The sequence below is a fragment of the Manis pentadactyla genome, chromosome 4 (assembly GCF_030020395.1).
Source record: "Manis pentadactyla isolate mManPen7 chromosome 4, mManPen7.hap1, whole genome shotgun sequence".
NCBI classification, from domain to species: Eukaryota; Metazoa; Chordata; class Mammalia; order Pholidota; family Manidae; genus Manis; species Manis pentadactyla.
In genome coordinates this window covers 165,265,105-165,291,402 of record NC_080022.1, presented here as the reverse complement: position 1 = coordinate 165,291,402, position 26,298 = coordinate 165,265,105, and the positions used below count along the sequence as shown (strand labels likewise).

The 26,298-nt window shown below is 48.9% G+C and overlaps 3 protein-coding genes across 8 annotated transcripts; 1 reads left to right on the top strand and 2 right to left on the bottom strand.

The window, feature by feature from the left end:
* Positions 1-2,209: 2,209 nt before the first annotated feature.
* On the bottom strand, positions 2,210-7,263 carry MRPL27 (mitochondrial ribosomal protein L27). Of its 2 annotated transcripts, none has more exons than XM_057501361.1 (4): positions 7,158-7,263; positions 4,952-5,083; positions 4,428-4,495; positions 2,210-2,698 (listed from the first exon to the last, which is right to left on the bottom strand). In XM_057501361.1, the coding sequence occupies exons 1-4, from the start codon at positions 7,195-7,197 to the stop codon at positions 2,408-2,410; spliced, it is 531 nt and encodes a 176-aa protein (XP_057357344.1). In that variant the 5' UTR covers positions 7,198-7,263; the 3' UTR covers positions 2,210-2,407. The 2 variants fall into 2 exon arrangements, with proteins under 2 accessions (XP_057357344.1, XP_036735507.2); XM_036879612.2 differs by having other exon boundaries at positions 2,210-2,614.
* EME1 (essential meiotic structure-specific endonuclease 1) lies at positions 7,172-14,366 on the top strand. Of its 5 annotated transcripts, none has more exons than XR_008997349.1 (9): positions 7,172-7,300; positions 8,626-9,431; positions 9,517-9,644; positions 11,603-11,692; positions 11,784-11,905; positions 12,108-12,234; positions 12,430-12,568; positions 13,270-13,459; positions 13,698-13,849. XR_008997349.1 is itself a non-coding variant. In XM_036879601.2 (9 exons), the coding sequence occupies exons 2-9, from the start codon at positions 8,651-8,653 to the stop codon at positions 13,872-13,874; spliced, it is 1,731 nt and encodes a 576-aa protein (XP_036735496.2). In that variant the 5' UTR covers positions 7,172-7,300; positions 8,626-8,650; the 3' UTR covers positions 13,875-14,366. The 5 variants fall into 5 exon arrangements, 2 of the variants coding, with proteins under 2 accessions (XP_036735496.2, XP_036735497.2); XR_008997350.1 differs by having other exon boundaries at positions 13,247-13,459; XR_005023557.2 differs by having other exon boundaries at positions 12,453-12,568; positions 13,247-13,459; positions 13,747-13,765.
* LRRC59 (leucine rich repeat containing 59) lies at positions 14,118-25,985 on the bottom strand. Its single transcript, XM_036879610.2, has 7 exons — positions 25,649-25,985; positions 24,452-24,511; positions 22,757-22,915; positions 22,452-22,556; positions 19,482-19,554; positions 17,183-17,356; positions 14,118-16,110 (listed from the first exon to the last, which is right to left on the bottom strand). Exons 1-7 carry the CDS (start codon positions 25,751-25,753, stop codon positions 15,866-15,868), a joined length of 921 nt encoding a protein of 306 aa, XP_036735505.1. The 5' UTR covers positions 25,754-25,985; the 3' UTR covers positions 14,118-15,865.
* Between the last annotated feature and the right edge of the window lie 313 nt (positions 25,986-26,298).

Below are 26,298 nucleotides of genomic sequence, written 5' to 3'. Positions count from 1 at the left end.
GGAATCTCTTTACACCTGAGTGCATTCCAGAAATGCTAAGGGTCTGAGCTATGTGCCTTAGATTCAGTACAGAGAACTAAAGTCATGGGAAGGACATGGAGACAGAAGGGTTTGGGCTCTGCTCTCTTGGCACTGACCCTAAATCCTGAGCTTCACTTTGAGTCATTCTTCATGATCTCCAGGCCTGCCCCACTCCCCACTTTAGCACCATGGGACTCCCCTCCGAGGTCCAGGTAGTGGAAACATCCATCCCAAGAGTCCTGGGGGATGCAGGCGAGGGAGGACTCCTGGGGCTGCCACCTGGGAATGAGGGGAGATGTGTGCTAGGGGTGGAGCCAGCCAGGGGCCTGGCATGGCTAGGGGAAGGATGGGATGAAGCCTAGAATTCCAGGAGAGGAAGAAGGCATGTAGTACCCTAATCTCAGGCCCACCCTGGGGAAGAGGGTCCAGATGGAACCTGGAGAAGAGCTGTGCATGCCTGCCTGACTTCCTTGGCTTTTCTTAGTTACAGGGTTATCCCCAGGGGAACAAGGTATTCTGCATGGGGCTACCCAGCAGCTACCGGCTGCCCCTGTTGCGGCTGGCTCGCCCGCCCAGCTGTGAAAGTTCGTAAGGACAAGCAGCAGCAGATTCACCAGCTGACTGCACAGTGCTTTGGGCTCTGGGACTGCAGAGAGGTCAATGTTCAGCACTCCCAGCCTTGGGAGCCCTGGAGACCTGAGCTTTTTCTGTATTATTGTTACACACAATGCCCAGTTAGAGCCCCTCAGGCCAGCACAAGGAAAGGACACCTGAAGTAGAGCCCCAGGATTTGGCTGGAGTCCCCACTTCACCTCTTTGGGTAGACCCCAGCCCGGGAAGGCCTGCCCTGTGACTCAGGGCGGGCTCCCACAAAAGGGTTTCTGTGAGGCCAGCAGCTCTAGGACTCAACTTCTTTCCAGGAAGTAACATCACTGAGAGAGGGGATGGAGAGAGCAGTAGTCCAAAGAAAGGTCATGTGTTTAAGGGGTTAGGGGTGGGGGCAGGGAACGGCTAATGCCTTCGCTCTCTTACCCCTCCAGCTGCCACCAAGCTACAAGGAGGCCCTAAGGTCACTGCCTGCACCACCACCCAGCCATGGCTCTGCTCACCCACTGCAGGAAGCAGTCCCCTGCCCTGCTCAGGGAAACACCATGGCGTAGCAGAGAACCTCCTCCTCCACTTTGCTTCTCCAGGAGAGTGGCAGGGACACACTGAGCCCAAGGAGACGCCCCAACCCATCTCCCCAGCTGGACCTTGGTACACGAGATCCCACAAAAGGAAGCCAAAGAACCTCAATAAACTCCAGATCACCTTCACCATGATCCGCAGGAGGTGGGGAATCAGGTCTGGCCAAGAGAACAAAGTGCCAACTGTAAGGCAGACCTCCAGAACTGCAAGACTTTTTTCTGCCCTCAATCCCTGAACTCCTGTTTTCAGGACAGAGAAGAGTCCTTGGAAGGAAGCCGCTGGACTCCACAAGCCCCTCTCTGGGGCTGCAGCCAACACCACCTACCTCCAATGGCCAGAAGACCTCCTGCCCCACCTGAGACCTCCCCAGTGACAAAAGCCAAGCCTCTAAAGGTCTTGGGTTGGGCTGACAATGAAGGCTGGCCCCCAGCCTACTCTAGGCCCAGGCTGAGGATCCCTGGAGCCTGATTCTTTGCTGCTGTTTGTGGTTTAAGATAAATCAGGAACCAGAGAAGAATGTGAGCTTGGTGGCTCTCTCCCAGTGAATAGGCAGAAGCCTATTCATCATCCATTCTGCCTCATCACTGGAAGGACCTTAGTATTCCACGGCAGACTGGGCCTCTCTGCCCTGAACCCACAGAGGCAGGGAGGGGTCTGCCATGTAGCCATTTCTGGGGCTGGCACCACAGCCCCCTCTAATATGGCTTCAGGAGAGGAATGTGACAGTGTTGTTTCCTCTACTGGCCCCCCACCTCACTCCTCCTAGATGGCCCTCAGCCTGTGTGGGGTCCAGGAGGTGAAGGAGCAGTGGTGCCCTTAAGCACAAACCCATCTCTTCCTTCCTCTCTGGGGATGGTGCTAAAGCAACCCCCTCAAAGTCCTCTCTTCTCATTTCCTCACTCTGATAGGCTTCTTCCTGGTTTGAGGCTGTCCATTGGAGTGCACTGGAGAACATGAATAAGGACCAACAAATCAGTAAACAGCTCCATCCCGAAAAGCATAGACTTGTGACCCCAGCTAACTTTATTTTTGGTTCCAGGTCAGGTTTCCCAATGGGCTTCCCACCCAGTCACCTCACAGAATCCTTCTGCAATCACCACAAAGCAGACTTGCCATCACGCCAGTCCTTGACTTCTGGTACCACCCACTCATGTCACCTGGACTTCAAAGTCTCTGTCCAATGGCCTCAACCAGGAGTTCAGAGCATAGCTACCAGTTTGAAGGTGCCCTCAGGCTTAGCAGGAACCACGTGGACAAAAGTCTTGTAGAGCACAGCACCCTTAGGCAGGCTGGTGACCAGATCCATAGCCTCTGAGTTGTTGGGACTGGGCACGTAGACCTCCTTAGTGTAGCGGACTACCCCCTCCTCCAGGGCACACAGGTGCTTCTTCTTCCCCAGCCCCACCTGCAACACAGAGCTGATCAGCCGGACACCCAGCCAGGTGGTCCATCCCAGGGCTTCAGGATAGTCCTCAGAGGATTCAGGCCCCTGGGGGAGAGTTCAGAAAGCTCTATTTGGGTTTCCCTTTCCCACCGCTTGCGCTTGGAACTTCTTTGCTTTGTACTTTACTGACTCTGTGACAAAGCAGGGGAAAGAAATCTTCAACAGCCAATCCTGGTAGTTGCTCAGTCCCTGATAGCTGATACCTGGACCCATGTCTGTGCAGTGGCCAGAAGCCACAACAGAACGATGCCCAAACCAGGCCCAGGAAAATGCCCCTCATTTCTGCCCCTGGGAAGTTGTTACATTAAACATTAGTTTGATGTGCATTGACATATATTTGATACACATTTTCATCTATACACATTTTCAAACTATAAAGTTTAAGCTTTCTGGAAAAGTACAGAGCAAAGCTATATAGATAATGCATATGCCAATAAAACAACAATGCTATCAGCTAATACTTATATAGTGCTTACTTTATAAGCACTGTTACAAGTCCTGTTACATATATGAACTCACTTAATTCTTACCTTGTTAAGTGGGCACTATTTCTAACTGTTTTTCAGACGAGAAATACCAGCTAGGAGATTAAATAAACAATGGGCTCTATAAACATTTTAGCTTTTTTCTTTTAGAACTTGATATTGAATGTGTGGCAGTTTTTACCCAGGTAGTCCAGCTTTATTCAGTATTTCTCTGATTAAAAGGATGGGCTCTGGGGTGAGGATGCCTGATTCAAATGCCAGCACTACCATTTACTATTGTATGATCTTGGCAAGTTACTTTTCTTTACTGTGTGTTAGTTTTTTCGCCTGCAAAATGGGGGTAATATTAACTACTTTACAGGGTCACCTCAAGGATCAAATGAGTTAACAATCATAAAGAGCTTAGAATGCCGCCTAGCTTGAAGCATGTTAACTTTTACCATTATTATCATTATTGTCTAAGTTCCAAGAGTTAACATAGCCACATGTCCAATGTCTCAAGTTCTAAAAGATAAAGCTACTACAAATACAATCGGTTCACATAAAAATTAGCATTTATGAAATAATTACAGGTTCCCATCAGTCTTTCTGTGCCTCCTGAAATTGCCAAAAAGGGGCAGTGGGTGGTGGTGGGGGGACTGATTACAAACAAAAGAAACTGAACTGATATTTAAAATAATGTGAAGAGTATAGTATAGATATGTGTTAACAAAGAACTTGGTACATCAGAAAGTAACCCCCAATTTGCTGAAACTGAAATCCCTGCCTGCTATGGCCCTGATTTCTAGCACACATTGGATTCTATTACATTCATGCTTTCTTTCAGTCACTTATTAACTTTATGCAAGGGGGGACGAATTATTAAGGGAAAAGGAATAAGTTGAAATTACTTTTGCAAGATTCAGAAAAATATCTTGAATCACCAAGCATCTCCTCCTCCAAGAACTGGGGGTTAGAAAGGAGACCCAAGAGAACAAGAACAATGCTTCACCCAAGGCAAAACACAGTGTAACTGGGAGGCAAGAAGACCTGATTCAACTCCAAGCCCGGGCACTTGGGCCTCTACACTAAGTCTCTGGCATTTTAACTGTAAAATGAAGATGAGACCTACTACCTCACAGGAATGGAGTAAGAATGAAATAAGATAATGTAGGCCCAGGTATCAGCATGATGCTTGGCATTTGATAAGTACCCAATAAATGCAACTGTTCAGTTACTATTACTGTGCTTAGGAGCAGAGAGGTGATCCTACCAAAGAAAAAAAGGGGGAGGGCCACAGGGCAACTCACGTGGGCACCTGGATGCCAACGGAAGTGGCGCTGAGTTGCAAGGATGTTGCCAGCATGAACATAGTGACCTAGAAGAGAAGTCCACAAGTTCACTGACTGGGCCCCGTGATGGGGCAGCACAGCAGACTGCTAAGAAAACATGACAGCCTTCTCTTTCCTGAGAAGCTGTCTCGGGAAAGTTTCTGAGCTTTCCCAAATAGTGTGCACCAACCTCGAAGCCTGCCCCTTGATAAAACCAACTCCCAGATGGTCCCATGAAACAGCGCCATCCACCAACCAGCAGCCTCCTCTCTCCAGTTGCATGGCTAAGGCTTACAGTTATTTGCTCTTTCTCAGTACCCACCCCTCACCCCCGTGCCCCACCTCAGGTCTTAATCTGCCTCTTTAATCTGGAGCCAAATGCTCTGGTGAGCCAAGTGGAGAGTATAGGGCCAGGAACCTGCATGGTTTCCCGGCTCTTCAAAGGAACCCAGGGACAACAGGGTAGTGACAGCTGGGAAACAGAAGCCAAGGTGCACCCTCACCATCCATTTTCTTGATGCCAAAGTGTTTGCCTGGTGACTTTCCACCAAGGTTTTTGGAGCTGCCACCTGTCTTCTTGGATGCATATCTGACAGCAAGAGCTGCAGCCTGAGGTGGGCTCAGCAGGGCTGTAACTACAGAGAGAACAGAAATGTTATACAGAAAGGCACCCAATCAGACTCTCTTTCTCTGCCTCAGTAGTCCATTGGCTAAGCTGAGAGGTGGCAGGCAGTAGTGGCTAGGGAGGTGAGGAAGATATGGGTGCAGAAATGCCACTTGACTGTGTTGACTTTCAGGCAGTGTCTGGAAGTCCTTGGCCTTCTCCCATGACGGGGAATAGATCATTCCTTGTATTTCCAGGGTGTAAGCACTGCATGAGATGCCTGTGGGTGGCTGGGGGCAGGGTGGATGACAGTGAAATATTACAAGAAAAAAAATAATAAACACCATGTGCCCTGGGTCCTGACACATCAGTCCTGTTGAGGAGAGACAAACACCAAAGAACCAGAAGCCAACAAGAGGATACCACAGAGCTGCTTGTTTCAGCTTCACTTACCACATGCCCTCAAGGCTCCATGCACTGTGGAAAGCCAGACCACAGGGCCCATTAACAGGACACCCAGAGACTCCTGCTGTGGCCTCAGCCACCACTTTCTCAGCCAGCCACCTATTTACTGCACACCAGACACATGTAAACAAAAAGGCTCTCTCAGGGTGGCTCCAACAGCCTCCTAGCCATTTCACTGGCAAGCCCATTAAGCACAGGTACAACCAAGAAGACTCCCTGCCCTGTTAATCTCTACAGATTCATTCCAAAGTGTTCAATGGCATTTATTTTAAAAAGGAAAATGAACTAATATTCATACTAACCAAGATGAAAGCACCTTGCTATATGACAAGCCCAGGGCCGGCAGTCCTTGCCTTCGAGGTCTCCAGACACAGCCATGGTTAATCAGGGCCATGCCAAGAGTCTTTAAGAAGCCTTGTGGGTCTCTGAAGACTAGAAGTTCAGAGTTCCTGGAGCCTAGGTTTCTTAAGTTTTAATGAGAACAGAGACTAGCTGGGGCAAAGGACCAGAAATAAGGACTTAGAAAGACAACATGTTAAATGCCCAGCGGCAGGATCCACCTACCCTTAAACACACCTACTCATTTGTTCATTCACTCACTCACTAAGCTTAGGAACTGCGCTTATTGCTTTACCTACATTATCTTATTAACAAGTTTTTGCCCTTCACTCTACTCTCATCTTCCTCCTCCAAGTAAATGATATTAGCACCTATGCAGTTGCTCAGGCAGAAATTAAGGAGTCATTGCAGATTCCTCACCTTTGCTCACCTCATGTATCCAGTGCACCTGCAAGCTCTGTGGATTCTGTCTCCAAAACAATCTCAAATCCATCCATTTCCCTCCAAGTTCACTGATCCTACCAACACTGGGCTAAATCACCTCTCATCAGGGCCACTACTACAGCTTCCCATCTGGTCCCTTGATTTCCTCTCTTACCTCCCCTTTAAGAGCAACGGTTTGCTTTCAAAAATGTAAGATTGGATCAAGTGCACTCTCTTGCCCTTCATTTTCCTACAGGACCAGCTAGGCCTCTCATCACCCTTCAAGTCTTAAGACGTTACCTCCTCTGAGGATTTCCCTGACTACCCAAACCAGAAAACAGACACACACACACATAGTTCTGCTTTCTCTACAGCAATTGTGTAAATTGTCACAATTTACATTTTACGTATGTGCTCATTTATTGACTTTTCCACTAAAAAGAACCACCCAGAGAATCGAGCCTTTCTTTACCTCCTATGCTGAAACATCTACCACAGTGATTGGCACAAAGACCTCTCAACCCGTTGAACGAATGGATTAATTTTTCGAGCTCCAGTGTGCCAATGTTAGCAACCCATTTTTATAGATGAAGGAGTCCAAACAAACCCAGAGAAGGAAAGAGGCGTGTCCAGGTTGCTAGCCGCTAGGGAAGCAGGGGAAGGACACGTGCTCCCCGAACAGCACCCATGGCCCGGAGCCCTAGATGTCACGTGTTCAGCGACAGCCGTCCCTCTAACCTCGTGGGCCCTGCACACTACCACCACGCCGTACCCAAGGCTCTCCGCAGGGAACGCCCTCCACCCGCCCCCCCCAGACTCCTTGCAAGGTCTCCAATCTGCCTCCACCCCTCGCCCGCAACAGCCACAGGGTTCATTACCAGGCGCCCGGGTCCTCAGGGCCCGCACCACCGACGCCATGTTTGCTGTACGGCCGCTTCCGGTGTCAATAACTGCCCCCTCCCCCGCTAAGGCCGATCTACTTCCGGGTCTTGCGTCGAAAGAGGGGCAGGGCAAGTTGCAGGTAAGCACCCCCGGTGCAGGCGGGCGGGCGGGCTAGCGGCTCAGGGCACTCCTCCTGAGCCCCGCTCCGCAGCGGCTTGCTGGCCGGGGTCTTCGGGGCCTCTGCCCGAGACCGTAGCGTGCCGCCGGACCGCCGCGCCCTGGTGGCGGCGGAAGAGGCGCGGAGCGTGCCGCACAGGGGTCGGCTGGGCTGTCTCCCTTATTTGGCCAGTCATCAGAGGCCCACCTTGTGGACAGCGATGAGGTCCCCCCCACTCATTCATCTTACTTTACTGAGAGGTTACTGTGAGGCAGAAACTGTGCTAAATGCTGTATGTAGATACTTGATTTCATGTACTTCTCACGACCTTACTGTTATTATCCCTATTTTATTAGAGAATGAGCCCCAGAAAGGTAACATGGCCAATTCTGGATCAGACCCCCAGTGTTAGTAAAGATTTGTTCAAAGAATGATTCGCGAACACTAACTAGCAGTTACACTCCTTGGTATATATGCAAGAGAATTGAAAACATGTCCCCACAGAAACTCGGACATGAATGTTCATGGCAGCCTTATTGATAATGGCCGGAAAAAGGAAACTAACCAAATATCCATCAAGTGATGAATGGATAAAATGTGGCATATCTACAACGGAATATTATTTAGGTACAAAAAACAATGAAGTACTGACACATACTATAACATAAATGAACCCTGAAAACATTATGCTAAGTGAGAAACTGGACACAAAAGGTCACACTGTATGATTCCATTTACAGGAACTATCCAGAATAATCAAATCCATAGAGACAGAAAAAGGTCTGTGGTTGCCAGGGGCTGAGGGGTTGGGGAAATAGACAGTGAATGCTTAATGGCTATGGGATTTCTTTTTTGGGGTGGTGAAAATGTTTTGGAATTAGATAGTAGTCATGGTCGCACAACCTGTAGATACACTAAAAACCACTGAACTTAAAAATTAGTTTTATGGTATGCAAATTATACCTCAGTTTTTTATTTTTAAAGCATGAGTTTGGCATCTCTATTTCAAATGCAGAGATCAACAGGGGGCTGGTGTTGAGCCTTGTTACTATCCCATTAAAATTTTGTAATAGTAACTTCCACTTTGTTTATACCTGGCCTTGACCTAGGGATTTGAGGAGAGCTCATGTTAGACTACAGACAGAGCTGTTCTGAGTTCCAGATTGAATGTGTTGGGACCATGTCCTGTTTCTCTGTTTCTCTATTTCTCTGTTTATCATATTTATTTCCATATAGCTTAGATAGAACACATCTTATAGACTGAATTCAATGCTACAGTCTGTGTCTTATCTCTCTTTTCTTCTTAGGGAATTAATTTGCTAGCATGTATCAATGGCTCTAAAGAAGTCATCACTGTCAATGGATTCCAGTGAGAGTGACTCTGAGGAGTTGCCAACATTTACTTTTCTAAAGAAGAAACCATCTTCAACAAAAAGGCTGCAGCCTCAGAGGGAGGAAATTGTAGTGGTTGACACCTCAGATTCTGAGACTTCCTGTCCTCCATCACCAAGGTTGAAAGGTCAACCACCTATCCTTCATGCAGCTGAAACCGTCAAACAAACAGAGCCAGTCAGGGTGCTAAGCAGTGGAAGTGAGGTTGAGGAGGAAATTATTCCCCTGGCTGAGAGGCTTACATGTAAGTTTTTGTCCCACAAGCAGCTGAGCCCTGAGGACTCTACCTCCCCAATTAAAAGTGTTTTGGATCATGAAAGTAATGGAGCATCATGTGACTGGAAAAAACAGCCCTTTCCAAAGATCCCTGATGTTCCCTTCCATGACACCTCTGAAAGGTGTGCATCAAATAACAAGGACCCTGTGGTAGACAGTCCATGCCCCCAGCTTCCAGCCCACCACACCACCTGTCCCGTCCAGAGCAACAGCTTTACAGTAACCAGAACAAACGTTGTGGTCTCCCCGCCTCAGAAGAGAACCAGGCGCAGTCAGAAGGTTCAGAGGAAAGGCTCCCAGGGATGCCAGCCACGGGGACAAGCAAGCCAGAGGGAAAGCACCCTGAGACAACAGGAAAGGAAGAAGAAGGCCGCACTGGTTACCAGGCTGAAAGCTCTCAGGCCAGAGGAATGCTTGAGGCACATTGTGGTGGTGCTGGATCCAGGTCCTCTGAGCAATTGTCTTCACTCCATGCTGAGTTACCTGCCTCCTGGACCACCCACTGACGGCCCCTTTCCCATCTGTTGCAGGGCTTTTACAGATGGCAGGTGGGGGCCAGCTTCTTGGGGCGCTGCAGTCCATGGGGTGCTGCTGTGGGATTGAGGCTCAGGCTGTGCCTGGCAGCATCACCTGGAGGAGAAGGCCTGGGCCCACTGAGGTAGGGGTTTTCTGGCACATGTCTCTCCTCCTCCTTAGAGTTATAGGATAAATATGCTTTCGTTCTAAAGGCTGTATTAGGGTCCCAGCAGGAAAATAGATGGCACAGTCAATTTAGGATAATTTGAGGGTGATGTAATAAAGGGACTGTTTTCCAAAGCATCACGATGGGACAAGGAAATGATAGGGACAACACAGTGCCTCAGGGTAGTAACAGCATTAACTCAGGGTTTCTCACCTCAGGAACTGTTGCATTCTAGGTCGGAGGGTTCTCTGTTGCGCTGGCCTGTTCTGTGCTCTGTAGGATGCTTCGCATCATCTCTGGCATCTACCTCCTAGATGCCAGTGCACCCCTCCCCATTGTGGCAATAGAAAATGTCTGCAGATGTTGCCAAATGTCCCTTGTGGGGAAAAATTGCCCCTGGTTGAGAACCTCCAGCATAGCTGTTACCATGCCTAGGGCCTGAAGGGATGAGGGGAGGAAGTGGTTACCAGGAGAGAGAGATGTAGAGAGGACCCACCTTGAAAAAAACTTGTCTCCATCAGGGTGCATAGCAAAATCTTAGTGACCCCATTGCAAGGAAACCAGGGAAAGAAATACCCTGACTTTTTTTTCCTCCCTCCCTCCAAACTCCTGTGTTCCCCAGTAGCCAAGCCCAGCCAGAAGACATGCAGACCTTGTGATGTGGTTTGTAGAGATCTCCCTCCTCTGGCTGAGAGCAGAATGGGGAAAAGTGGAGAATGGGTCTGTGGGGCAGAGGGAAGAATCAGCACAGGATTACTAGTTTTAACTGGGCTTTGGGAATGGGCAGCTTAGGTGTGAATCCCAGCCTCATGGCTTTATTGCTGTGACCATGGGCAAATCATTTCATCTCTTTGTGCCTCATATGTACAATGAGGACACTGTCACAACCCTTTTCAGTTCTCCTGCTGTGGGGACAGAATGATACAATCACCAAGCACACAGTAGGCATGCAGTAAATGTTCCTTCCCTGAATGGCTGTGCAGTGACTAGGACAGCTCCTGTACCTTCCACTCCTATCCATCAACCCAAAATATGCCACCGCTCATTTTCAGGAGTCTGTAGGTGAAACATTAAGATATTTGTCTTCTCTTGTTTGACTCGTATTTTTCTCAGTAATTTGGGGTATTAGCCAACTTAAATATTCATATATCCTTTCAAGGCACTTCCACATTCTTAGGTTCTGGTCGCAGTTATCCTATAGGGAAGGAGTTCTAATCACCACATCACAAGTGGGAAACTGAAGCTCAAGAGATGTTGAAAGCCTTGTTAAGGATTACACGTACTAGTGGCTCCTCCCGCACTCTGCTGTATTATGGGTCTTGGCTTTTGCTAATAGGGACCTGATCAGAAAGCTCTCTGCCCAGGGCCTGCTTCCAGTTGCTCCTATTATGCCATACTGCTGTAGAATCGTTCACTGTGAGGTGGCCCTGGCTTGCTTTGATTCTTCCCTAGCTATGGGGAAGAGAAGGTGCTTTCACAGACTGACTTTTCTCTTGTGGTTTGTGTCTTTGTCATACAAACCCTGTATGTTTGTAAGGGCCCTTCAGCTCATAGTTAGCATCTACTTTTAAAGCTCAAGTTACTTATTTGCACCAAACCCTTCGGAAGAGTTTCCTTTCCCTCCATTCCTCTATTCAAAATGTATAGAAATATTGGCAGTTATTTCTCAGCCCATTTCAACTCACTGTTGTTCTTTTCCTATCACCACCTCTGAGGTGCAGTATACCCCGTTTGAACAGTTGAGGACTGGGGAGGGACAGGATCAGGGGTTATTGCTTCCTGCCACTGTGACTTCAGTCCAGAGGAGAAAGGATGATGCAAAACGGATTAGGCTGATGGGGGTGAGTTCACTGACCCAGAAGGTTTGGGTCTCTCGCAGGTGCTGAGCACCTGCTGATCTGCCTCCCTCTGCTGGGTTCTGGGTCCTTTGGCAGGATGGAGAGGAGGGCTGGGTGGAGGAGCCCATGGTCCTGGTGGTGCTTCTGGCAGAGGCGTTTGTGTCCATGACCTACAACTTCAAGCAGGTGGGTAGAGCCGGAGGTTGGGCAGTGAAGCATGGGAGAGGGGGCTGACTCTAGGGAGCAAGTATTAATGCATTTCTGCCCCTTCATGCAGGGAAGTCTCGGCAGCATGGAGAAAGGGAAGGAAACACTTCAGAGCTTTGTAACTGACATCACAGCAAAGACAGAAGGTAAAGCTCTGTCCCTGGTGATTGTGGATCAAGAGAAACGCTTCAGGTATGGATTTGTTCTCAAGACTTAGCATTAAAAGGGGTAGCTCTTGGGCCAATGTGAAGTTTTTCAATCTCAGGTCTGGGTCCGTCTGCAAGATAGTGTCCTTGTCAAGCCCAGTGGGGCACTTTGGTTGTCTTCTCATACCTCTTCTGTCTGAGCTCAGCCTGGAGCTGCTGTCCTTCTTTGATTTTTTCCCCTGCTGCAGTGATCTGAATCCTCCAAAGAGAAGAAAACAGGGAGTGGCAAAGAAAGAACAGGTCAAGGAGAAGAAAAAATGGAAACTGTCAGAGGCCAACACTGGGCCCATGGTGTCCAGGGTAGACATGGAAGAGGTAAGAACCTCCTGTTGCCTGCATCAAACTGGGCGCCCACTCATCTCACCTGATTTGGTTTGCTGTTGGTAAGGAATAAAGTGCCTGCTGTCTGCCTTGGTGCTGCATAGGAGAGAAGGGGCCCAGCAGGGAGCTGGGTGCAGCTTCAGTGAACAGTGAGAACCACCTCAAATTAGGCTCTCTCTGCCCTTCCAGTCTATCCTGCTTTGGGTTTCTAGGCACTGGTGGATCTGCAGCTACACACACAAGCCCAGGCTCGAATCGTGCAGAGCTGGGAAGAACTGGCTGACTTCGCCTGCACATTCACAAAGGCTGTGGCTGAGGCACCCTTCAAGTGAGTGCGCCCCATAAGTCCTGCATCTGTTGCTAGGCCTTGTCTGTTACAGTGCTTCTGGTATGCAAAGATGTCCCTTTTCCCTAAATTTTCTGCCAGCCTGTTTGTCTGAGAAGCTTGAGGCAGAAATTGCTCACTTCACATCAGGGGTTCTTAGAAAAAGCCCTCAAACCCTGTCCCTTTAAATGCTCTGCTTTAGCTCATGTGTAAGCTTGTGCCCTGCAGGTTGGTACTGGGTCACCAGTGGGCCACCTTACCAGGATTCATTACAGATCGGGTCACAGTGTAATAAGAAAGGAGTAATAGTTCAAGGAGTGTCCATACTCAGCCTTTAAAATAAAGGACCTCAGAGACAGTCCAGTCTAAGTCCCTCATTTTATATTGAGGAAACTGGGGTCTGAAGAGACTGACTTGTATAAGCTCCTAGCAGGTTATAACAACCAAAACCAGACTCCATATTGCCTGATAGCCAGTTCCTTGTGCCTGACCTGTGCACACTGCCTCTGGTCAGTACAACCCAATCTCAACATAAACAGAGTGGACTAGGTGTCATTTTTAAAGGAACCATCAAGTAAACCTGCTTGGGAACAAAGCCCTCAAATAGGCCAGATGTGACACTGTGCCCACTTGTCTGAGGCCAGTAAAGGGATAGGTGCAGGAGTAATGAATGACTTGCAGCTCTTCAACGGTGCTATTCACAGGAAGCTCCGAGATCAAACTAGTTTCTCCTTCTGCCTGGAGAGTGACTGGGCCGGAGGGGCAAAGGTGGACCGTGCTGGCAGGGGACTCGCACTGGTCTGGAGGAGACAGATTCAGCAGCTGAACCGGGTCAGTCTGGAAATGGCCAGTGCTGTAGTGGATGCCTACCCCTCCCCACAGCTGTTGGTCCAGGTATGGTGGTCCAGATGTCTACACCCAGCAGGCCCAGATGGTTTTCAGGGACAGCATTGGTGGGGGCCCAAGAATGCCTTATAGGTCAGCATTGCAGGTCTGCTCAGAGCCGTTAATACTGACCCAGGGAGGGAGGACGGGTTCTCACCCCGCCACACACACACTTACTGTGCTCTTGTTCATGGACAAGGAATGACCATGGATGATGGGGTACTGAGAGGTCATTTACCACTTTCAGGCTTATAGGCGGTGTTTTTCGGAACAAGAACGCCAGAATTTGCTTGCAGACATAAAGGTACGCCGTGGGGAAGGTGTGACATCTACCTCCCGCCGTGTGGGACCAGAGCTGTCCAGGCGTATCTACCTTCAGATGACCACTCTGCAGCCAGATCTCTCTCTGGACAGTACAGACTGACACTAGCCCTCAGGCACAAGGACAGATGAAAAGCTCCACCTTGGAAGAGACTGAAGTGCCTCCTGGAGCACAAGCTTGGTCAGGCCCACAGCAGACTCTTTCCTGGTGTCATTCTTTGCAAATCTCCCTACTTTCCACTTGGGACGAAGCCTAAGACTTATAGTTCCTCTCTTATCCTAGCCAGCAGCAGCTGTGCACAAACCACCCCTGTCCCACCCAGCCCTCAAAATACAAAAGAACATAGACCACTCAGACATGTATTTAATAATTATAGAAATCCAAAAGAACCTCAGCATCAAATCTCGAGATCATGAGTGAACCTCCCTCAGCGAGCTGGCTTGACTAGGCTGGGTAGGCCCCAGCCTCCCTCACCCCTGCCGCTGCCTCAGCCAGCCTCAGAACGGGGGCTGGACCCCTATGCCGACCTCCATATTCTCTTAATCTCCTTTTGTGTACTGTGTGTTTAGTTTCAATAAAGCATTTGTACCAGTGGCTCTAGAGCTTGGAGGAAGACTAAAGGAATGTGTAGTGATTCTGAGTAAGGTGTGGGCCTCTGCAGGAGGGCTGTTCTTGGGGGAGAAAAGAACAAGTCATTTCTTCCATTATCAGGACAGTCACAAGTGGCAGTCCATCCAAATGGGCCACTAGGACTAAAAAGCTGGACCCCATCCTCTGTCTGAACCATAACAGGTACTTGCTCTCCCTATGGAGAGGCAAGAAGCTTGCAATCTGGAGTTTTTGGTGACTGAGCACCATGACATGACCATTTCTGATCCCTTCATCCAGCTGCTGTGAAAAAGAAGAGGCAGAGAAGGCTAGAAAGCAAGAAAATGCTTAATCTGGCAGACGAGAGTGGACAGTCCTGCCATTAATTGTGCTAGTCATTAGTTAATGCACCACTTTTAAACTCCATGATGCTACTTGCTTCCTTTGAATGTATAGGTGTAACTACAGGTCTAGATTCATATAATTCTAAACCTCAGCCTATGAAGCTTGAGTTTTCAGGCTGCCTTTGAGGTATTTAGTCACACTAACTACTGACAGAGCTGTTGAAGACAATGTGGCTTTGCAAGGGTCCGCACCTCCTTGTTTATTGACAATGGGGGAGTTAATGCTCTCAAATCAAGGCAAGGAGCCTGGACTGTCCCCATTTCATGGGTGCCACATGACTTAGCCCAGGACTCCACAGAGCTGCCCAAGACCTTCATGGCTGTGAGATTTCTACTTGTGGGTCAATGAATCTGTCTACCACCAAAGAGTCTATACTCCAGCTGAGAGACTCAATTCTGGTGTGAGTTCCCTTCTTTCAGGACATTATAAAGGAGGCAAAATGACGGGAAGGAAAGAAGGATACCAGAGTGGGAGTCCGGTCCTGCCTCAAACTAACTGGAAGACTGTAGGCAAGTCATGGGGGGCCTGGTTCCCTGTCTGCAATTGTTATATTGGCCTGGATGGTCTTGAAGCCCCTTTCACAGCCTGAGATTTTATACGGTCATTAAAATGTCTCAGTGCCTGAGGTCCTTAAGAAAATAGCTATGCCCCTCCCCTCAATTTAGATCGCTGAGTATGGTGATCCCTGTGTCCCCAGTGACACACTGCCTCCTGATCTGCCCTGGCTACCCAGGGAGGAATGAAAGAAAGGTTTGTGACATACAAAAGTATAAATGTAGTGACAGCTGACCTGACCATTTAGTAGAAATGAGCCTTGCCTTTACGCAACTTTGTATAGCAACTAGAAAAGGCTTTTTCCTCTCCCCATCCCAAGCCTATTCCTTCAGGCATGCAGGTAACTGTCCCCACCTCCCACTTCTTCTTCCACCAGGGAACCCTGACTAAGGAACAAAGAAGTCTATAAAGAGATCTCAAGTACCATCGGCAGCCATTTGATGATGGCAGGTAGGTCTGAGCTAAAAAGAGGTTGTGTCCAGCAGAACCCAATTCCGTAGGAATCCAAGCTCCAAGGCTGGGAGGCAGCAGGGCTGAGGACAAGCTCACTGCTGGGACTCGGTCTGCAGGACCCACCGGAGGATGTCATGGCTGCGCAGGCCCCGGACCGCATTGTCGTAGACGGTGTTCACGCTGGTGCAGAGGGGCTGCTGCTGCAGCTGTGTCACCCGACAGGCCACCAGCCCGCCAGCAACACAGAGCAGTAGTGCCAGCAGCAGCTTCAGCACAGCCCAGGACCGGCTGTGCTTCCGGGGCGGCGGTCTGCGGGACCGAGAGCCGGACTTAGACTCTGGAGGGACAAATTACAAAGAAAAGTTCCGTCACTTTGAGGAGACCCACCTTCCAACGGCTGCTAGTCTCCCCCATGCAGATCCACTTGCACCCCTCTTCTCAAAAGTGCCCAGGCCCTGAAGAGAAAGCTGTTTTAAGAAGCAGAAATGCCTTCTCTCTTGGATCTCAGGGGACTGCACTCAAAATGAGCTCATTCTGGAAATCTCACGTAGCTTAGTCCACAGAGTCCTGTGTTCTCTGCAACGTGGTGAGGACCCGAGTCCCAAGGGATTGCGGGCAGGGGCTTATCAGGAGGCGTCAGGTATGGACAGGTGCTGCCCATTTGAGGAAACAGGTTCGAGATTCATTAATAGTATTGTGAATGTCATCATTCCTATGTAAGATGAATATAAAAAGAAAGACTAGAAGGTGACGTTTCATACTGTTAAGAGTGATTGCTGCTGGGAATGGGGAGTAATTGCTGCTGTTGCAGGTGACTGCCGTTTGCTGATAAATACATTACATTTGCAGTTAGAAAAAAAATTGGCTTTGAGATTTTTAGGCAAAATTTTTAAAAGCCTGACTGAGCTGCATGACCCTATCCCATTGACTTTCTCACTCAATCCTATCACCACCCTATAAGGAGGTATGATCCTCATGTTACAAGAAAATAAAAAGGTGGGGAGGTTAGGTGACCTGCCGAAGGCCAGGGAGGGCAAGCAGGAACAGGACCCCAGGCCTCCGCCCTCCCCACAGAGCTCCTCCCCTCTCAGGTGCCTCTCAGTGTACTTCACAGATGTGAAGGACTTTTACGGGTCATCTGACCTTAGGCAGTCTCCACCTTCTCCGTGAGCTTAGAATCTGAAACTTAACAAAAAGCACAACTTCATATGCCGGGAATGCTCTAAGCTGTATCTGACCAACACACCTATCCACAGCATGTGGCTCTAGGGAAACCAGCCAGGGCACTGCTCCCTCGGAGTCCTCCACTCCCCATAACCAAGCCCCCTGACTCACTCATCTATGCCTGAAAACATAAGCAAGTGTCCCTGCTGTACCCCTGCTTGGGCCTCACAACTGAGAGGGCGTACTTGGAGCCTGGTTTGTTTCCTTCTTAGGCTTCTTCTCTTGCTCCCGCTTGGTGGCTTTGAGGGCATCATACTCCTTTCTCCGGCGCTCCTTCTCCTCTGCCTTCTCCCGCTTCCGCAGTTCCCGCTCCTGAGCCTCCTTGGCTCGCTGCTTGGCCTCCCGCTTCTTCTCAGCCTCTACAGGGGAACACCCGAAGATGTTTTCCCCACAGATCTGCCAGTGTGCTTTCCCGGATGACTAACAGTACGGATCCAGCCTCCTTTCCCTTATTTCATGGTCAATTAAGATACATTAAAAGGAAATCGCTGTCTTTCTGCTCTCCAGGAAGTAAGCCCTCCCTAAAATTCAGTAAGCTGCTCTCAGTGTTGTTGAATGGACTCTTACTGAGGGGTTCCCAGCACAAACATTAGGGTGATGTAACAAGGGAGACATACAAAAGGCATGAGTGGTAAGTCTGCTGCTCCTCCAGAATCAGGTACTAATTCTGAAAGCCAGCCATTGACAGCCTCTCCAACTCAGCTATGAAGAGAAGGAAGAATGGACATGTTGACCCTCTGGGATTCCTATCTTCGCAAGCTTCAGAAAGCAGTGCGGCACCAGGAGGGCAAGTAAGAAGAGAAAGTGAGCACTCAAACTCAGGGCTGGAGACCACGGAAATGTTTTCCTGAAAAAAGACTAACAGTTTACCAGAGGGTAATCTCTGGACTTCAACTCAGGAATCTATGTGACATACTCACATTTACTTCATGGCTCAAGTAGGTTTACGTGCAGTACCCAACATACAATTTTCTGGGTTCTAAAAATGCATTTCCAAATTAGGTATTTGGAAAGCTGAAGTACATTTTCCCAAAGCCAGAATGCCACAAATGGTGGGTAAGTGTCCTTTTGGGCTTAAGATCCTATTTGAGCCATAATGTAGCTGAATAGCAGTCCTGTAAGTACTGTAGCTTTCCACTGCTTTTCTATGTACAAACAAGCGCCAAGTTCCAGCTGGGCACTGAGGATGCCAAGAACACATTACCCCCAGCCTTGAGAGGAGGTGTGCCATCAAGAAGCAACAGCGGCAGTGGTTAGGATAAACATGGGCTCCGCAGTAGCCATGCATGTGAAAGGGCCCGTCATAACTCAGGGCTCTGTCTCAGGGAGTGCCTGCAATGAGTACTACACATGTCCTGGCTCCAGCCACGGCAGTTAAGGGGCTCAGAAGTCAGCCAGCCAGTCAACGGAGCACCTACTGTGTGCCAGGTCTTGCTCTAAGTGCTTGAGACAGAGCAGTGAAGACAAGGCAGGTTTTAGTGCCTTAGTTACCTGCTTTCTAGAGGAGACAGACAATACAAGTGAACAAATAGTAAGAGAGAGTAGTAAGTGCCATCAAGAAAATAAAAAATAAAAGGGATGTGATTAAGAGTGACAGGTGGGATGGTTATTCTAGTCTGGGTGGTTCTGGAAGGGTTAAGGCAACATTTGAGCAAAGACATGAGGGATCACATGAAGCCAGCCACGTAAAGACCTGATGGAAAAGGAAACCAAGCAGAGCCCCTGACGTGAGACTGTACTTGGTGTGTTTAGGCAACAGCAGAAGTTCATGTAGCTGAAGTTAAAAGCATTCTTCTATGTGGAACAAGGCCAGAGAAGCAAGCAGGCATGGGCCATGGTGGACCTTATTGGCCATGTTAGTTTGAATTTTATTCTACATTCAACTGAAAGCCATTAGAGGGTTTTAAGCAAATAGCAGCATAACTGATTTGTTTTCAGGAGATCTCCCTGGCTGCTGTGTGGAGAACAGCCCTGCAGAGAGGACCCAAGTGTGGAGGCAGGATATCACGTTAGGAGGCACTGCCGCACTCTGTAGGAAGGAGGCTTGGCTGCAGTGGTGGCACTGATGAGGGAGGAGCAGTCACACACAGGCCTTGCTGACAGACTGGATAGGGGAGTAACAGAAGAAAGGAGTCAGGGACTCTTTCTGATTTCAGGCTTGCATAACTGCAAGGACGGTGGTTTCCTATTACAGGGGAACACTGGGAGGAGTTGAAGGGGATCTGTTTTAAGCCATGGTCAATTTGAGATGCTGATTAACCCTCCAAGCAAACAGGAAGACATGCAGCTGACTATGACTCTGGAGCTCAGCAGAGAAGGCAGGGCTGCAGAGAGATTCGTTAGACAAAAGTGATACTATACACCACCACTCTGTTCCCCACTCCTTTCCACAACTCTTCTGCTGATTCAAACTCCTGAGGCCTGAGCGTCAGCTGGCTGGGGAAGGAAGCTACCAGAGGAAGGACCAGAGGAAGGACCACCTACCTCGTTCTACTTCCAGCCGCCGCTGCCTCTCTCGCTCCTGATCTGCCTGCAGAGCCTTCATGTGCTGTAACACCTGCAACGGGAAAGGAGGGACCTCATCTACACAACACAGGAGTCTTGCCGGCATACACATTGCTCAGGAACCTCAAAAAGACTATTCAGGGTCCCACATCACCACAGGCCACAGCAGCAAGGCAGAGCTAATGGAGCTCATCTTCTTTGTATCCTAACTTACTGCACCAACCTTAGCTGGAGGAGATATCCGCCCAGGCCACTAAAGCTGTCCAGAAAAGAGTTTGTGAAACACAGTGCCACTGCAATCTGTGACGTCCTGCCATTGACACTCACCCTCACACACACGATTTCAGATAATTCTCCCAGCAACTCTGTGATGAGCAGGGGCAGCACTGTCTGTCCCCCAGACTTCCTGCCCTCCCTTCTCTGGCTTTATTAGGTTCCCCTCCTCCCAGTCCTGGGGAGCTTTCTTACGCACCTCAGTCCTAAGACCGTGAGTTCCTAGGCTGGGGGACTACTCTTCTGTCTGCAGGCTAAGCACTCAAGGCATGTGTAATGAGCGACTGACTGGACTCCCATTTCAAAAGAAAACAGAGGCTCTGAGAGTGCGGTTTGTTCACATCATGTGGCTAGAAAGTAGCCCAGCTAAGAGTACAGGTCCTCTGAGTTCCCAGACCTGATTTGCACTGTGGGCATGCTTAGGAGAATGAAGTTAAAGGCTTTTAAGTTGTATTTTTTAGAAGCTGGTATTCCTTGGATGCAGGGGACACAGTCTAAGCCTGGAGCCCAGCATGAACCTGACTCTACCACTTACTCATAATGTGACCCTAGCAAGCGACTTAACATTTTTGAGCCAATTTTCTCTATGGAAAATGGGAGATAGTCTTTTCTGGCCTGTTGTAAGATTAAATTACATAACTTGCACTGGATACTTAACATAACCCCTGGTACTATCTCCACTCAATAAATATGGCCATGTTTTTACTTTATCTTCTTTATTGCATGAATAAGAAGAAAACCTAAACTGTTCTAAATTAAGGCACCAAATTGTCTATTTCACTACTGCACTAGGTAACCTGCAGGACAGACATGCATTCAAATGTAAGTATTTTATTTCATGGAAACTTCAGACATGCAAATACTCATCATCAGAGGGGCTCAGGAGGAAGCCTGCAGAAGCAGCTCTCTCCAAGAGCCTGGTCTGAACCCACAGGAACCTTACTCTGAGAAACCCAGGACTTGAACCCGCTGGCAGCTCTGAAGGGAGTCAAGCTTACTAAAAATTGGCAGCTCAGAAAGGAGTTGCAGGATGTGTAGGAAGGTCTAGCATGATGGTGAGAGGCAACCCAAGTTCCAAGTCCCTGTCTCACTCTGAACTTTGAATATTAAATAAGCACCAACCATTCACTTGTTTTTAGCTGGCTAAACAGCTGGGAGGTTTAAGAGACATCCCTTTTTACTGGGCTACAATACATCAGGAGTTAATTATCTGAAAATGCAGCAAGTTCAGAAATGGGAGACTCCTCTAGACTGTGAGCCCCTGGAAGGTAGATTTTGTCTACCTATCCCAGCCCATGGCATATGGTAAGCACTCAGCGAATACTATTGAACTAACAAATTATTTTAAAAGGTGCCTTACTAAGAATAACCCACGCCCCCACAAGGTTAGGGCTGGTGAGACCTACACTAACTCGCAGAGACAAGTGCGCTCACTCTGACTGCCCACACCACTCCTCGCAAGGCCTGCAGGTGTGCTGCAGGAGACAGCGCTGGGGCAGGGAGCCAGGGAGCATGGCTTTAGTTACCACAGCCACTTGGAGCTTTGTCTCGATGATATATGTGTAAAGACCTTTGCACTCAATTCAAAGTATTTTTGTAGGTCAAAAACTGGAATATCAGCAATTTCATATGGTTCAATATATTATCGGTTGAATGAATAAATGGGTATGTCCATCCTGAGGGTGTCTTGAGACAGAGAAATGGAAGTAATACCTACTTCCCAGGATTATGAGGACTGAGATGAAATGTACAGTGTGCAGGACAAAGGAAGAGTGCTCAGCAGTAGCTCCCATTCATCTTCTGAACAGACATCCTACAGCACAAGGGTTGCACTCATCACTTGTGCTGTTGCCAGCTACAGGCAAACTGGTGCCTTGGCCATTGTGCTCCACTGATTTTACACTTGGGTTCTTGTATTACTGGGTGATAGAGATAATGAGCATATTTAAAAGCCCTGAGCTAATTAATAAGAAAAGAAAGGCCATTGTTCTTGATATTCATATAGAGACCCATCATACACATTTCACTTCCACTAATTCTAGCATTTAAAGTCTTCACCATGCCTCCTGAACACAGCCAGGTAAATCACCTGTGCTCTGCTGCGGCAGCAGCAATCTGTTCTAAAGCTGAAGGGAAAAAAGTGACTGTTGCTGGAGTGTTTGAGATGGGTACAGTGTAAGGCATCTTCAAGGTCACTGGCCATGTTTGCCTTCCATGCTGGCTTTAGTTCCTGACTCCTGTCAGATGGCCTGATGGAAATCAAAGTTCCGAACTGCCCAGGAAATAATCTGTTTATAGCTATAAACCTAACAAATATTAACACCACCTTTGTCATAAAAATTCCTATAATAACTGACTCAGAAAGGCCACAGCCCCTAGCCCTCTTGTCCCATTTAACCTGTCAATAGTGCCATGCTGGGTCATGCAGGGTCCTGGGTTCTTAAGAATGGAAATATTGCAGCAGAGCAGAAAATAGCACTGTTCTACTTGTAAAGTAAACACAGAAAACAAAGGGCCTTTTGTTGACAGGCTTACGGTAGACATACTTCACTGAGATCTACCTTAGTGCTTTAATCAACAAACAGCCACAGGTGCCCCGGGAGGGAAAACGAAAAGGAGGCAGAGGCAAGTCCTGGGGGAATGTGTGATGGAGACACTGGGGAGCTTCACACTTACCTTGTTGGCACACTGCTTACACTGCTTCTCATCCAAGCAATCCCCTGCCACTTTGGCCAGGGCAGGATCCAGGGGGTTATCCTTCAGGTCCAGCCACTTCAGGCTCTAAAGAAATGGGACACGGAGGCTAAGCCCAAGTTTACACAGGGAGTCCTTCAAGGGGGAACAAAATGAGCAGGGAGAAGGCCATATGAGGCAGAGCCAACAAGGTGGGATTTCTGCCAGCCTTTCTCACAGCCATGCTCCAACAGCCCCCAAGCCCTTGGTCACACTTGGCTGTGAAACACTGGTTCCTGAATTATTACCTTGAGCTGAGCAAAGCTGACAGGCAGGGTGACCAGCCTGTTGTTGAGGAGATCCAGGTGCTGGAGGTTGACCAGACGGCCAAAGTCTGCCGGCAGCTGCTGCAGTTTGTTCTTACTCAGGTCCAGCTTCACCAGGTGTGTGAGGCCACAAAAGTCCGACTAAGACCCAAAGAGAAAACTTATAGCCTTGGGCTCACACACTTGGTACAACAGTGCAGGAGCTCACAAGGCAGAGGCACCTGTGTGTAAATCCTGACTCAACCTTTTACCAGCTATTCCACCTCATGTGAAAATGGAGATACCACTCACCACTCCTGGTGGTAGGTAGTAAGCTGTGTAGGTAAAAGGGCTTAGCACAAAGTAGGCACAAAATAAGTGTGTGTTCCTTCCTCCTCACTTCTCCATCCCACCCGCCCTCTACACAGCTCCTGGGGCGATTAGAGACCGCTCCTGTCCATCCACTGCACCCTAGGTTCCCCTTTCACAGGACCTATCAAAACAGTTTGACCATCCGCTTTTCTAAAAAGATCAGGTGCCCCTTGAGCACCCAGTGCTAGTCTTGGTGGAGCACCTAGCACTGTGGCCTGAAGTGATGCTCCAACCTCAGCTAACAAGACACTGTGCTCTTTGGGGACTTGTAAAGGCCAGGGAGTCTGCACTACAGAGGAAGGCCCAAACAACTCAGACTGAAAAGTGCACTGGGGTGCTGAATGACTATCTGACTAAGTGCATGGCCAGTGTCAGGCTGCTAGGAATCACTACTGTTCTTTCATTAGACACGATATCCGTCTGGGAAGACATGGGATCTCACAAGCTCTTTCAGTGTCAGAAATAGTTCTTGATGAGCTGTAGAAAGATGCTACAGACAGTGAGCAAGGCCCAGGAGAATACTGGCAGGAGAATGGACTAATGATCCAATGGGTTAACTGCCAACTTCTGAGACTCAATTTCTGAGCCAGAGCCCAATAAAGTATGGCAAGGAGAGACATGTGGAAAAGGCAACAATGACTACAGGCCTGGCAGTGAAGCAGCACTGCTACAGAGGAGAGACCAGCCATTACCCAGGAGAGGTTGAAGGGTGGAGAGCTCAGTGCCCACACAGGTGAAGCACTGTGGACTGAAGACACTGCAAAGCATATGAAGGAGGAGAATTGGGAGAGGTTATGTAAGAAAAAATCAAACAGATATGACCACAGATTGTATGTGCTGAACAACAAAGTATCTCAAGTAATTCAAGTATTGGGAGGAAAATAACACGGTAGTCCCAAAAAGCCACATTTTTTCCTGTTCCTCATCAAAAGATGCACAAGGAGGCTGTTCACAAACAACCTCCTCCTTGGAATGCAGAGCAACTTACAAAATGGTCTCTAGCCTTTTTTATACTATAGGGAGGTAAACCATTTTTTGAATAACGTAAGGCAGAAAAAAAGGTGAGCCCAATAAGTGATTTGGCCAGCATCCTATTGACTTTAGTTTTCTGTGGCCTGACTTTCTTACTGTTCTGAAGAATGAGACCTCTACCTTGCTTCCCTGCCACAGAAACAAACCATCCCACTCCATGCCCAACACACTCAGATTTAGGTACAGCCTGCCTACAGGCCTGTCCTGAAATTATGTCTTATGACACAACTCCCCCTACAAACAGAAAGAAGCATCAGGGCTCTAGAAGGAATCTTGCTTGCTGGCCAATCTTACCGGTAGAGTAGTCAGTTTATTGCAAGACAGATCCAGTATGGTGGCCTTTGGGAGGGCAGCCTAGAAAAGGGAATGAGAACAAAATGTAAAATCAATACATGGAAGATTTAGGGACAGCTGCTAATGAAGCATTTTCTAGAGAAAATTCCTACAATTATGAAAGGCCTTTAAAAAAAAAAGAAAGCCTTGAAGTAAAAGGTAATGATAATAACTACATGTGTCAGCATTTGTTACCTGCCAAGTATTTTACTTAATCCTCACAACAACCCTATGAGATGGGAACTATTATTACCATTTATATATAAGGAAATCTAGGTATAAAGGGCAACTAGCTTGTCAAGGGCACTCAGCTACCAAGCAGTGAAGCTGGGATATAAACTGAGAATGTGTTCTAACCTCCACTCTACAGAGCCAAGGAGGAGGGAAGACTGCCAAAGGTAAATGTAATTCACTAAAGGCAAGTGAGCAAAGTGGAGGTCATCCAAAGTGAGAGGTACTGGTGGGGAACCAAATGGGAAAAGCATGGATGTACCATCTAAATTCACTCTGGCAACAAACTAGTGTAACCTCCCTCAGGCCTCAAGCCTGTTTCCTGGGTGGGAGGGTGGCAGTTGGGGGGTGGGCCACAATGCATGGAATTCCTGCCAGTTTCTTACAAGTAGGGAAGAGATCTTGCCAACCAAGTTGTGACACTTCACGTTCTTTAAGGAAGGACGCCTCAGGGCTGGGGCAACGGGATGGGATTGCCAACTTCCTAGAAGAGCCCCGTTCTGGGCCACACCCAGGTCTACCCAGATGTCTTTTTCTGCGGCCGCGTTATTCATTCACTTGTTCATTCATTCTCCAAATACATCCAGCAACCGCTCAGTAAGCCCCTACTTTGGGTCCAGCATGGAGTGAGCCCTGTAAAAGCCCCCCAAAATGAAGGGAGATTCACTCCTGACATGTAAAAAGCCCAGGGCCAGAGAAGCAGCTCCTCCCTATCTTCTGGAACTGCGCCAAAGTGACACGTGTACATCCCGGGAAGAACAGTAAGCAGGACGAGGCCTCCCCCGCTCCACTCCCCCGGAGACTTAGTCCCACTCCTCCCCACTTTGTCTTAAGACAGGGAAACTGAGGCATAGAAAATCAGGAGGCCCACACAGAGGCCAGAGCTAGTCGCGGGTGGACTCCTGGGCCTCCTGGGACTGTACTGACCAGCTCCTTAACGGGGACCTCGTTCAGGTCGCTGAGGCTCAGGTCCAGCTCGTTGCCGTCCAGCTTGTCGCGGAGGTTCCCGCCCTTGCTGCCGGCCTTGGTCATGGTGACGCCGGCTGAGCAGGTCCCGGATCCGGGGCTCCGACTGGCAGAAGGACTGAGAAGCCTCTCCTCTGTTCAGAGGACTCACACCTATCCGACAGCGCCTGCGTCCCTCGCCGCTGCTCAGGTGCGAAGCCACCGCCGCTAGTCCGCTCGCCGGCCGCACTCTGAGCCCCGCGCCCAGCTCCCACCGGTGCCGCCGCGACGACGACCACTTCCGTGTCCACGTCACCTTCCGTGGCTACTGAGACGGGCTGGGCCAGAGAGGTCCGAGCATGTGCGGGAGCGCCCCCTGACGCCTAGGAAGGCGCACTGCAGTAGAGGAGTGGCGTTCTAGGGTCAGAGGTTGCCAGGCGGAGCAGTGGCCTTCCCCGGGGCCCGGGAGGCAAGCCGGCTGGCGTCGTCGCTGGCGGCGCCCAGAGGCGAAAGGGCACGGAACTGGACGCTAGAAGACCTGGATTGCATCCAAAACTGACCTTGTGAGATCACCTTCTGTTCTCCGGGATTAGAAGCCGAAAAACTGCGTGTCCTCCAAAATTGCTCTCTGC

What these genes read in the sequence shown, in the direction of transcription:
- MRPL27 (XM_057501361.1), bottom strand. Translation starts at nt 7,197, where the DNA reads ATGGCGTCGGTGGTGCGGGCCCTGAGGACCCGGGCGCCTG. An exon ending in TGGCATCAAGAAAATGGATG is followed by an intron (nt 4,496 to 4,951) that starts GTGAGGGTGCAC and finishes CTTCTCTTCTAG; the next exon opens with GTCACTATGTTCATGCTGGC. An exon ending in GTTGGCATCCAGGTGCCCAC is followed by an intron (nt 2,699 to 4,427) that starts GTGAGTTGCCCT and finishes ACTCTCCCCCAG; the next exon opens with GGGCCTGAATCCTCTGAGGA.
- EME1 (XM_036879601.2), top strand. Translation starts at nt 8,651, where the DNA reads ATGGCTCTAAAGAAGTCATCACTGTCAATGGATTCCAGTGAGAGTGAC. An exon ending in CCAGGGTAGACATGGAAGAG is followed by an intron (nt 12,235 to 12,452) that starts GTAAGAACCTCC and finishes TTGGGTTTCTAG; the next exon opens with GCACTGGTGGATCTGCAGCT. An exon ending in CCCCACAGCTGTTGGTCCAG is followed by an intron (nt 13,460 to 13,697) that starts GTATGGTGGTCC and finishes TACCACTTTCAG; the next exon opens with GCTTATAGGCGGTGTTTTTC.
- LRRC59 (XM_036879610.2), bottom strand. Translation starts at nt 25,753, where the DNA reads ATGACCAAGGCCGGCAGCAAGGGCGGGAACCTCCGCGACAAGCTGGAC. An exon ending in ATAAACTGACTACTCTACCG is followed by an intron (nt 22,916 to 24,451) that starts GTAAGATTGGCC and finishes TTTGGGTCTTAG; the next exon opens with TCGGACTTTTGTGGCCTCAC. An exon ending in GGAAACAAACCAGGCTCCAA is followed by an intron (nt 16,111 to 17,182) that starts GTACGCCCTCTC and finishes TTGTCCCTCCAG; the next exon opens with AGTCTAAGTCCGGCTCTCGG.